The sequence below is a fragment of the Telmatherina bonti genome (genome assembly GCF_933228915.1).
Source record: "Telmatherina bonti genome assembly, chromosome: 21".
In the NCBI taxonomy this organism is placed as follows: Eukaryota; Metazoa; Chordata; class Actinopteri; order Atheriniformes; family Telmatherinidae; genus Telmatherina; species Telmatherina bonti.
The window spans coordinates 19578852-19591340 of NC_136630.1; the positions used below are offsets into that span (position 1 = coordinate 19578852).

At 41.9% G+C, this 12489-nt stretch overlaps 1 protein-coding gene across 5 annotated transcripts in view; it reads left to right on the forward strand.

The window, feature by feature from the left end:
* raraa (retinoic acid receptor, alpha a) overlaps window positions 1-10524 on the forward strand; it is a 142664-nt gene extending 132140 nt beyond the window's left edge. For all 5 annotated transcript variants that reach the window (XM_079260928.1, XM_079260926.1, XM_079260927.1 and 2 more), the window contains 6 exons: window positions 2253-2394; window positions 6919-7079; window positions 7199-7375; window positions 7472-7676; window positions 7815-7973; window positions 8090-10524. In XM_079260928.1, the coding sequence (XP_079117054.1) occupies window positions 2253-2394; window positions 6919-7079; window positions 7199-7375; window positions 7472-7676; window positions 7815-7973; window positions 8090-8286 (1041 nt within the window). In that variant the 3' untranslated portion in view covers window positions 8287-10524. The remainder of the gene's footprint in view (window positions 1-2252; window positions 2395-6918; window positions 7080-7198; window positions 7376-7471; window positions 7677-7814; window positions 7974-8089) is intronic.
* The last annotated feature ends 1965 nt before the right edge of the window (window positions 10525-12489 follow it).

Sequence of the window (12489 nt, forward strand, 5' to 3'; positions counted from 1 at the left end):
GAGCGGGTGAATCCCCCTGTGACATGCAGGTCAGGGTCGGGGCACTGTCGGATCAAAGAGGAGATGATACGTGCACACACAATGACAACAGACTAATCCCTCTGCATCAACAGCCAGAAATAACATTTAAACTATAAGCCTTGTTGTCTTCGCTTTGTTATGCGCTCAAGCTTGTCTGTCGTTCTTCTGAGTAGTCTTTCTAGGTAGATGTGAGAGGTAGAAAACCGTTTGTCTCTGGGCTTAAACTGATGCAGGAAAAACCATTGCTGATTAAAATAGGCAAGGAAAGTTTATTTCTATAGCACAATTCAACAACAGGGTGATTCAAAGTGATTCAAAGAGACAAGAACACATTAGAAAAAAATAAGAAGCCTAATGTAAAAGTAAAAGCAAGAAATCAAGGAAAAAGAAATAACATTAAGTAAAGATCCATGCAGATTTGGAATCGAAATCATCTCAAAATAACTGAATAAAAACTACTGAAATGCAGCTGAGAACAGGTTCTAAACTGCATGTTTCAGCTGATCTCAGGCTTTATGGGAGTTTGTTCCAGACATATAGAGCATAGAAGCTGAATGCAGCTTCTCCATGTCTCGTTCTGACTCTGGGAACTGATTAAAAAAAAAAAAAACCAGAAATAATGGAATTCCACCCTGTTTCTCCCATTTTGTGAAGAGAAATTCGAGGACTGATTGAAACCCAGATGTGACGCATGTTCAGAATAAGAGTCAGATTAGGTGAACTGATTGTCCAATCACTTCCTCTAAAATCTTGCTGCAGAAACCATCAAGAGCAATTGACAAAATAATCCACAATGGTATCGTCTGTGTCAAACAAGAAAACGTGACCGACTGTTCGCACTTCCTCTTTATAGTTCATCAGAAGCCCGACTCACTTCCGCTCTGTGGTAGCAAAGAGGAGATGTGAGAAGAGGCTGGTGATTGGGAAGGACAAATTGTGGGCTTATGTTCACCAGCCATCTGTCAACTAGCAAAGCTAATCCCTCTGCATTGGATGGGACTGCCTGGCAGCTCCCTCCCTAGCTGCTCCCACCCACGCTCCTGCCCACCAAAACATGACCCGTTGTGTTATATCAGTCCTGACACTGACCTGTATTACATTAGTCCAGAGCCCTGTTTGGCGAGTACTCAAACAGTTGTGCTTGATCTGAATTAACCTCTTTTGGTTTTTGTTTTTTTGTTGTTTTTTTTTTTTTTTACACACACGGATTGTAAAAGCAAAATGGCCACAAAGTCGTACATTAAGTATTAGTTGTGGTTTAAAAAAAAAAAAAAATTCTGACTAATTGTTGGCTCAGTACATCACCAGATCGGCATTTAAAAGGTTTCAAACTAAAAAGTTTTACCATTTATCATTTAGTTTCCTCTTCTTTTGAGTGTCCCCTGAGGATTTTTAAAGAGAAAGTGTAAGTGTTTATCTTTGACACTTTTGCAATTTAGTTGTTCATCGTTAGGAATGGTACCAACGATAAACTCGTTACACTTTGTTCTCATTGGATTCGTACTGGATTGATGTAGGAAAAAGACATTTCTTTATTGTCCTAATGCAACATTATCTCCCTCCGCCTGTCTCTGATAATATGCAGTCGGCCTGGATCTACAATTTGAGACAGTCTTAACTGGGTCAGTTATGTGACACCCAGTATCCCTGTGCCTTTTGCCCCAAAAGCATTTGGATATATGTCTAAAATGGACATCACCAAGTAGCTGGGCAACCACAAGAGACTGCTGTCAACCCCACGGTCACAACAAAAACAAACAAAAAAAAAAAAAAGATATCATACCTCAAAATACAACGTACTATGCAATGTGTTGTTACAAAGCAGTAGCTGTCCAGGCCAATCAGCAGTCCCCACTGGTTTTCCGACTTACTGGAACATGGTCAGCTCGGGTAAGAGGCCGTTCCCTTCTCTGGCTTCCGAGGTAAATGGAATGCCGCCATATGTCACAGATTAAACCCTTTACCGACTTAAGTGCTTGATGGTTCAATGCCTTTTAACTGCAGCTGAGTGGTATATGGCCATTCTGCATGGCCTCTTTTTTTAATTTTTTTTTTTTTTTTATGTCACAGCTGAAGTTTGCAAGTTGGTCTAGTTTTTTGTAGTGGATAATAGGCAGCTGAACCGAACTTCACCACTTCCTTTACTCTTAGCTTTGCTAAAACTAGACAATTGCTGTTTATCTTTCCACAAGCTCTCTTTTTCATCTCCTCTGTGTCTTTCTGTCACTCAGGGCTTCTTTCGGAGAAGCATCCAGAAGAACATGGTGTACACTTGTCACCGGGAGAAGAACTGCATCATCAACAAAGTCACCCGCAATCGTTGCCAGTACTGTCGGTTACAGAAGTGCCTGGAAGTCGGGATGTCTAAAGAGTGTAAGTATAGCATTTCTGTTACCCAGACGCCCTTGCAGGCACAGTGGTTGGTGAAGGGGTTAGTGCTTTAAAACTGCAGGAAGCTTTCAATCACAACTTTTTAAAAAAAAAACAAACAACATTTTGTTCCACTGTGAAGCACATAAAAGATTACAATATTGGTACTAACATATCAGCTTTGGCTGTGATGCTCCTGTGTGTATTCACGCTTAATTTATCATTAATTCATTACTGCACTTAGTATCTTTCAGACCAATCTGATAACCTGCAGCGTGCCATGATGCTCTTTTCTGTGTTGGGATGTTGCTTACATATGTAAGCTGGTCACCTTTTTAATGGTATTTCATTTAGTTTTTTAGATTGAAATGAGAAAAGGCAGCAGTGATGCAGACTGGGAGGAACAGTCAGGTTGTCGCCAGGCTTGGCAGGTCTCTGTGATGAATATCTTCTCACCTGCCGAGAGTGAAAGAGCAGGCGTCTGCTCCCATCATTGCACCCCGGGGGCTGTGTGAACATAAGCACACAAACACACACACACACACACACAGGGGCAGTCAGACTTGATAAAGTAATTGGTGGAAGTGTGACCATGAAGAGCTAAAAGGCCAGCAGGGGTTTTACCTTAGCTTCATCACATGACACTGTTACTCACACAGCCACATGCAGCATCGTTTTACACATTATCAGTACAAATATAAAGAGGCATGTTCATTCTAATCAGTGTTGATAAATGTTAGGTAATTCGACATATCAAGACCAAACAGAAAGTGTAATCCTTCTGTTCGCCTCACAGTCATGCACCTGTTTAAACACACACGCACACATCTTTCATTGCTCCGTCTTTCTGTGGCTCCTGTCTTCCCAGCGCTATTTACCTCATCTTTCTGCTACAGCAAGAGCATGGGGCGCTCCCCATGCCACAGCACTGTGGCTTACAGTAAAAGAAGTTATCCTCTGAGCTCCTTACCTTTGAATGGGGCCATTAATCATGTTTAGAAGATCCCAGCAGCCAGTTCTTTTACACAATTCCACACTGAGGCACTCTGGGGTTCAGTGGAGTTGGAGAGCCATCTAGTGGTCAATGTGTATTACTGCACAAAGTTGATTTGGGGGTTTTCTGAATTAAATCTATCTTTTAAATTCTGCTATAAATCTATAGATTTCCACTCACTTTTGCTGAGCTTTCTGTTGATGTAGCAGCAGTTTTCTTTTTCACACTGTGATTACTTTGTGCATATTGCTCATCTTGTGGCCATCTGGGGCCAGCAGGGACACTCTCTGCGCCTCTGACAGTGACGCGAGATGCTCATCAGAAGGCCCACTTGCGCATAATAAGTCACTGATGTCCAAATTATGCAAGTGCAAGGTGACAACACGGAGCAGAATGAATAAAAATGCATTAACAGAAACACACTCAGACAGCCCTGCTCAGAACGCTATACACATTCTGTCACGCACACATGCTTACAGAAGGTGGACCCCCTGCTAGCACTGGAGGACGTCTGGGTGACCTTGTGTCTGCTGGCTGACAGTTCCAGACGATGGTGCCAGGCCTGCTGCCAGGTGGCAATGCCAAGCAAGACGGCATCAGAAAGAAGGGAGGGGGGAGGAACCACCTCTAACCTCGTTTTACCTGATAGTGCGTGCTGTAGGCCAAAATGAAGCTTGGCATTTGATAAAACTTTAGAAGTTAACACATTTTTAGAGCGCTGAAGGACATATTGGCTCATTAATGCACATTGTTTTGTCTCTGAATGACCCCCGCCTGTGGGGTTGCTGTGTCTTTCACTAGGTGACCAATTGGATTTTTTTTTCTCTCTCTCTTTCTGTGTTTTATTCACCACTTTTTTTTTTTTTTTTTTTTAAGGATTGTGTCATATTGAGCCATCTAAAAGTAGAAAATAAATCAATTTGTGCCCATTTCCTTTATTGTTCATCCCAGCTGCCAAAGTCTCTCCATTTTAAGTCATGTTTCTGTGTCATGGATGATCGCCTGGTAAAGATCCACATCCCCCTCAAATGTTTGACCTAAGAGCATTCTCCATCTCTCAGTACTCTGCTTTTTTTATGTTACGCTCACCAAATTATAGCCCACATTTTACAAGTGTTACAAGTAATAAAGTTAAACAAGATGAGCAGAAAGAAGGATGGAGAATAGAGGGAGGATAACATCAGCTGAGGAGGCAGGATGCAGCGGAAGATGAAGGCTGCAAGAGGGAGAAATACTGAACCTGGTGTGAGTGAAACTGATAATCTGGAGTTGTGAGATGGGGGGGGGGTTTCTGGAGAAATGAGAGAGGCTGAGGTGGAGGGTGTTGAGGGGGTTCATCACTGTCGTCAGTGGCTCAGTGCTGTGAGCAGCAGGGGTGGGGTGGGGGGTGGGGATTTGACATTTTTATCTTTCCATGGAATTTAATCTGTGTGATGGACGAGCTGCCAGCGCTTTAATTTTCCTCACACGAATTATCCCTGTCTGCCAACCTCTCTTCTGTCTTCTGCACAGTCACAAACACACACACTCGCACAAATGCATACACACCGCCATTCTCCGATCGCCTATGAGAAACAAATGCTGGAGCGATACGAGCACGTGCTGTCAACAATATTCTGTATATGTTACACACTGGTTCTTGTAAATCATTTTTATGCATTGAGAGTGCAACTGCAAACAACCGGGATGCAAGTTCTCCCATTAGCATTCATATTTTTATAACACAATATGAATGTTGCATTTATTGAAGCTGACACACATGCAAATCAACAACAACAACAAAATCCCATCAAATGCACATTTATGTCCACACAAAAAAAAAAAAAAAATCCAGGCAGTATTTCTTTCTTCTGCAACCCCCCTCACCCCCCTCCTCTTCCTCCCCCAAGTTATTGCATGTGGCAATTCGCCATGACAGATCGCCAGTCATGCCTAATAGTTCTTTAATGACTTCATTAAATTGTGTTGTGCGGCTTATGATTATGTTGCCAATTTGTCAGTGCGGGTAATGTCTGGGCACAAGGGATGCCCCACTTTTATTTGTGAATTAATTGGACATGGACTGTGTTGCAGCCCTCCGCCCCTCCCCACATGGCAAAGAGAACACAGATTCCCAATCAGTCCCACAAGCGGGACTGGCCCAGATATGCTGAGCAGCTTACTACAGTTTTACGTAACCGCCCTCCAAAGCCGAGCGGCATCAAACACGGAGTTCGTTCGCTGAGTTTGTAATAATTACATCATTTGGAGAAATGAGACAGAAAAGCATTTTGGCGTTTTAATATGATGTCTGTCCATTAAAGCAGTTTTGACAGCAACAGCAGCCTGCCGCAGGAGTGTCAATAAGCAGCATGGAAGTAATGCATTGCCACGATCACAGCAGGATTGTCTTCATTTCTTGTTGCGGTGAGAAGTGCTTAGCAGTAACATAATGCAGGATCAGACTTCCAACCCCCATCTCCCTCTTTCCCTTAATGTCCTCCCAGGCAGGGAGGCCTATCTGTGGGCTGATGAATGAGCAGCAGCACAGTCGTGCTTTCCCTCCTTGGCCCTAGTCCAGGTCTTTCTGTCAAAGACACTGATCTTCCATCAGCCTGAGTACTCTAGCCCTCAGTGGTCAAGGTTAGGATTAAGACAAGAAAACTCTGATCTTGGGTCAGCCGTGAAGGGAAAAGAAGGTCCTCTCAAGAGGAGGTAAAGATGGGAGTTTTTATGCAAGGAGAAAAGAGCAGTTTTGCAGAGGAGAATGCAACAAACTGAGATGATAACAAGGCAAGTGTAAACATTGTTGTGTAACCAAGAGGAGGAGGGATGTGAGTTTGAAAGAGAGGAAGCTGGAGGGTTTTTTTTTTTCTGTGATGGGTTCCACAGCCAAGCCCTTTTAAAACCATTAAAGGCAGGATATTTGTCATATTATGTTATTAGATTAGCTGGGAGCCCTAATGAAAGTTGTGGCAATTTGTCTGCCTTATGGATAGCTCCATCCTCCACCACTATTTATCAAGTTGCACCTCATCTCACGCAGTCCACCCCCAGCCTCAGCACACACATACAAAGGCTTGTCACAGCCAGCGTGGTTGGGCTGGGAGAAATGGATCGAGCTTGTAATGGGATTCCAATGCTAAACACTCCGCCTAGTGTTTTTTGTCATTTGGGGTGAGCACACTACTCTGAGCCAGATCGCCCAGAGGGAAACAGTGGGTTATGTCAAGCTTTTTTTCTTTTTTTTTTTTCTCCCTCACGCTCTCTTTTACCATAGCCCTTCCTGGATAGAGCTGTCTCACAACATTTATCTTTTAGTGTCTGATAAGAAAAGATGGGGCTGCTTCTGCTGCTGCTGCTGCTGCTGCACACGGAGCATCCTGTCCTCGGGATGACTTTGCTTTAGATCTAGTTTTGTTTTCTTGAGGTTGTGTCAGAAGATGATAACATATAGTATATATCGTACAGGCACGCTGTCTGGGAACATCTAAATAATCTTTACAATTAACAGTTTATCAAAGGTTTAATTCTTGTCTCTTTGTTCGTTGTAGCGGTGAGGAACGACCGGAACAAGAAGAAGAAGGATGAGAAGAAACAGGAGTGCACAGAAAGCTACGTGCTGAGTCCTGACACAGAGCAGATGATCGACAGGGTTCGCAAAGCCCACCAGGATACTTTCCCCTCTCTGTGCCAGCTGGGCAAATACACTACGGTCAGTGGCATGAAGTCGGCCATCTGTGCGTCCTCGTGTTCATTCACCTTTCTAAGCTGTTACTGTCGCCTCCGTCTACGGTTAAATGAATTCACTACTTTTTTTTTTTGTTGTTACAGACTAACAGCTCTGAACGACGTGTTTCCTTGGACATAGACTTGTGGGACAAGTTCAGTGAGCTTTCCACCAAGTGCATCATAAAGACGGTGGAGTTTGCTAAGCAGCTGCCAGGCTTCACAACGCTTACCATCGCTGACCAGATCACTCTGCTCAAAGCCGCCTGTCTGGACATTCTGGTACATACAATGGCTCACTTTTACTTTAGCAAGTAAGGATTTAGTTTTAACAAATACAGTGCAAAGTGTTTAACTCCTTCTCCCTGCTGTCCACAGATACTGCGGATCTGCACACGCTACACACCAGAGCAAGACACCATGACTTTCTCAGATGGACTCACGCTAAACCGAACCCAGATGCACAACGCTGGCTTTGGTCCCCTCACTGACCTGGTCTTTGCCTTCGCCAACCAGCTCCTTCCCCTTGAGATGGATGACGCAGAGACGGGGCTGCTAAGTGCCATTTGTTTGCTATGTGGAGGTAAGACGTGCCTCTAGACGCAGACTTCAAATTTTCTTGCCACAAAAGGTTATGAAGCAAAAATGAAACAAAAATAAATAACATTGTAAAAGTATTGACATAGTTTTCTGTATTTGTCTGTTTTGTTTTGTTTGGCAGATCGACAGGATTTAGAAGAAGCAGACAAGGTGGACATCCTGCAGGAGCCCCTTCTGGAGGCACTGAAGATTTATGTAAGAAAAAGGAGGCCACACAAACCGCATATGTTCCCCAAGATGCTGATGAAGATAACTGACCTGAGAAGCATCAGTGCTAAAGGTTTGTTTTTTGACTATTAGTTTCTAAGATTTCTTGCTTTCTGTATTTGAGCTTGATTAGAAAGTGTGAATTCATCCATGACAAGTATTCTGACCTGTCCTTTCAACCCCCTGCAGGAGCTGAGCGTGTCATCACGCTGAAGATGGAGATCCCCGGCTCCATGCCGCCTCTCATCCAGGAGATGCTGGAGAACTCTGAGGGCCTGGAAAGCGGGGCCGCAGGCGGACGGCCCAGTGGTGCCCCCCCAGGCAGCTGCAGTCCTAGTCTGTCCCCAAGCTCTGCCCAAAGCAGCCCACCCACACAATCGCCGTAGTCACGGCCCACTTTTTTATTTTGTATCCTCTTCGTGTTGGTCTCTGTCTCCTCCTCCAATGTTCTGATTGAAGGAGGGAGGGGGTAGAGGCAAAGGAGGTGGGCCTCAACCTGAACTGCTGAACACAGGAGACTGGCAGAGCCACCCTCCTCTTCCTACAACACAAATCCCACCTCCTGACCTGCTAGCCCTCAACGCGGAACACTGTCCAGACGTGAGGGGAGGTGAGGCTGGAGCAGGCCGGGGTATGACGTGATGCCTGAGAGACACCACACCGTAAACACTGCTGATGACTCCTCCTCCCTCCACTCTCCTCTCCACTGCTGCTCCTCCCCTCTCCACTTCTCTCAAAACGACTGATGGAGAGGGGTACGGATGTAGCAAAGACCAGTTTTGCGAATGGGAACGAGAGCGAGGACGGCACGATGGGGCAAACAAAAGGACGAGGACGATGAATACAGACTGACTTGACACCTGACACTTTTTTTGTTGTTGTTGTTTTTGTTGTACTCTGAGGCAGACTGCAACTTTTGGGACTTGTTGAAAGACCCACCCCTCCCCCTCCCCCCCACTCCTTAAAGACTCTGGGTCTTCTGTCTTTTTCCAGTTTAAAAAAAACAGATTTCGTACAAAAGATATATAAATATATATAGAAAAATTAAGGAACTATTGATTGGCATGTCCAGGACAGACTAGCAGGTTGACATGAGGACATGTTTACTGAGCTGAGATTAGAGATTGTTGTACTCTTTCACCATTTGAATCTTTTCATACCTATCAAGAGTAAGAGAGATGTTTCAGTTTCACGTTTGTATATTATTCTAATGAACAAATTCAAAAGATGAAATTTCAAAGTCGACACATGCAAACACAAAATGTCCACAGAAGATTATGAACATCGCCTACTATTCCAGGTTGGCTTTGTTTGCTTTTTTTGCTTTTTTTTTCCCAACAGAATGAGAAACTGATTGTATGAGCTTTGTAAGATATGGTCACAGGTCCTTTCAAGAAATCAGATTAATGAAGATTCATTATTATTAAGGTGTATTTTAAGTGGCCTTTGAGTTGGTGTATATAAGCTGTATTCATTTCTTTAAAACTATGAAGAGTTTTAGGCTTCACCTGATTTTTTTTTTTTTTTTTTTAAACACCATTTATGTGTTTTGTTTATAGATTTGTGAATCAAGAAAATACATTTTGAGCACATTTTACTGAAGGAAGTTCTTTCGTGTTTTGTGTCCTACTAAAGTAGTGGACAGACCCTTCATCAATCACTGGCTGTTCAGAATGTGGCTTTCACAAACAATTCAAACCTCTGCCCCTTTCATTTTTAAAAATGTTTTATGTGCAGTAGATGATACAGTAGCACTCCTGTCGGGGCATAGCTTTTCTTTTGGCCATGTAGCAGAAAGAGAAAATGAAAATGGTGAGTTAGACGCTATCTGTAGCCTGCCAGGCTCAACTCGTCTCCTGCAGCTCAGCGTCACAGAGAGTTATAATGGGAGGAATGGTGTATATACTCTGTATCAAACACGTGTCATTCTTGGTACTCTCTGAATGGATCAGTCTACAGTGGACGGGAGAAGACTAGATTGTTGCGGTCCCTCAGCTCTGTTAGTGTTCAGACAAGTAAGTGAGGGTTCCAAATACAATGCAAGTCCTCAAGTCTCCCGCTGGCAACCTGTGGTAGGAACAAATATGTGACTTTTTGCCGGATCCAGAGAAACCCTGCACCCTGTGACTCACTTTACACCAAAACGCCTTCACCGTTAATACACGTCATCTGGACCACCATTACTGTAAAACGCACCAATGTCTCAGGAAGGAATCATTTTTGTGTGCTTGGCCTGTTATTTGTATTTGTTCTGTGATGCAACCCCTATGCCTCCAATCACAAATGCACATGTGTACACACTTCTGCTACTGAGCCCCTGAATTTTTCTCCCGTCACCCATTTGTGTTAAGCCTGGCAGACCAGGACTCCTGCAGAGAGACTCGGACCCTGAGCACTCAGCATTGCAACACAGTATGCCAGAGTGGAGCCTCTCTGATTTGTGTGTACTTTTTATTTGTACGGTTAAAAGCTGCTTTTATTCTTTAGGATTTAACCTGTCCAGAACGTCGCACAACTTTTCCCTCCACAGCTAATCTGGAATAGAAAGAGACACACCATCAGTATGAGAAGTATGAAATATGTTGCAATTTTGTCAAGATTATCAAGCAATTTTGAGAAAAAAAACAAACAAAAAAAAAAAAAAGCTGGAAAAAATAAAAACAACATTTAATAATTAGATGTGTGTGTGTGTATGTGTGATGTTTTTTGTTCCTTTTTCTTTTGCAATTACCTTTCTTGACACCTTCTGGAAAACTCTGAAATCGCTGAAATCACTGATAAGACCCTATGAGATTTAATGCACCTATAAGTTCCAAGCAAAAGTTTACTCTTATCAAAGGGATCATCAAGGCTTGGTTAGGATTAATGTCACATCTAATGAACTTAATATTCTAATCTTTAAAACTGTTCAAAGCAGTGAGATTAATTTTGTTAAAAAAAAAAAAAATCAGCTTTAACTAAGTCGTTTTGACCAGTGGGTAACGGGTGCTTTTAAAACAAGCAAAACAAATTTAATTAAATTACATCAAAAATCAATACTTACACTCTGAACCAAGCTTCTGGGCTTCTTTTGTTTGCTTCAAACTTTATTTAGATTGGATAGTTTGTATTTTAAGGGACAAAAAGCAAGATACAACACGCATGTATTCAGACGATGGGAAGAAGCCAGAGAAACATGCACACACAACAACTCCACACAGACAAGCCACTTTTCAAACCCAGGCTGTTGAAGAGACCCATTTTATTTTAATCATGAGTTAGAGCAGGGAAACCCTTAAGACCAGTAGAATGTGACCCTCAAGGACAGGTACTGGACATCCAGAAACATGCCTGAAGAGATCTTGTATAAAAAGAAAGCTTTTAAAAAAATAAAAAAAAAACTTCATTTTTCCTTTAATGTCATTAGGATTCAGCAGTTTACAAGCAAACAGAGACAGGGGGTATACAGTACAAGTAAGTTGGATAATCAACAAGCATGTCAGTAGATGTATATAATAAATTGCTAAAACTTAAACGGGTAAATGAAAAGTGTATTTAAGAAAAATTAACTGCATTTTATTGGTCAGTTGTAAAATGTTAAAAAGATTTTTTTTTTTATTTTTTTTTTTTTTTACTAGAAATTGACATTTACATACAAAGTTCCATTCTGCAAAAGATTGAAGCATTTGAGACGATTCAGCAATTCTCTGTTTATGAATTTAAAATTTTGCATATGACAGCACCATTAAATGCAAACTGAAAATTATGTTGTCGGCATTTGAAAAAAAAAAAAGACAGCAAAAAAAAAAAAAAAAAAAAAATAGAGATGAGATTGAGTCTGCTCAGAATTTCCTGGAAACCCCTGATACAAGATGATTTTTAATAAAATGTACATAACATATTTACTGCTGTAAGTTTACCCATGCTTGATCTGTGGAGAATTGGGAAATGTGTCCCTTTAGTTCGATTGTATATATAATTTGATGCGAAAAAGGTCAAACCTTTCTCCAGTTGACATTTTCAATAGACATTCCACTCTAATGGTGACTTACAATTATATTTGGGCATGTATTAGTTGTTACATTTAGGAATGTTATATTAATTACATCTAGTCAAGACAGATTTTATTTGGGGTGTAGCTTCAATTTTTTTCTTCTTTTTTCTGAAGTTAACATTGTTCTTTGGGGACGGCATTGGTTACAAGGTTAAATGGTTTAAAATGGGGGCTAAATAGTGTTTTAACAAGAACTCCTCATAGAAACACGTGTTTACAATATTAAACTCCACCCTTTTGCGTCATTGTGAAGTCTAACCAATCAAGACCCTTCGCGCGGAATTTCAAATATTTTCAAATTACGATTTCTTCACTGAAGTGATACTCCTCCGCCAAAATTGTAAACAAAATAGTTCTTCTCACGCGAATGCAGTTGAATGTTAATTCAGGCAGTCAGAAAGAATTGTAAAAATTAGTTATAACAATAAATTTATGAACCAAAACGTAAGTTAACCGTAAGTATAATTATGGCGTTACTGCGCGTGCAGTTCGGCGGAGTAATACACAGCAGCAGCTCGCTGGCATGAAACATTGGACAATGAGGAACTACTGTCCA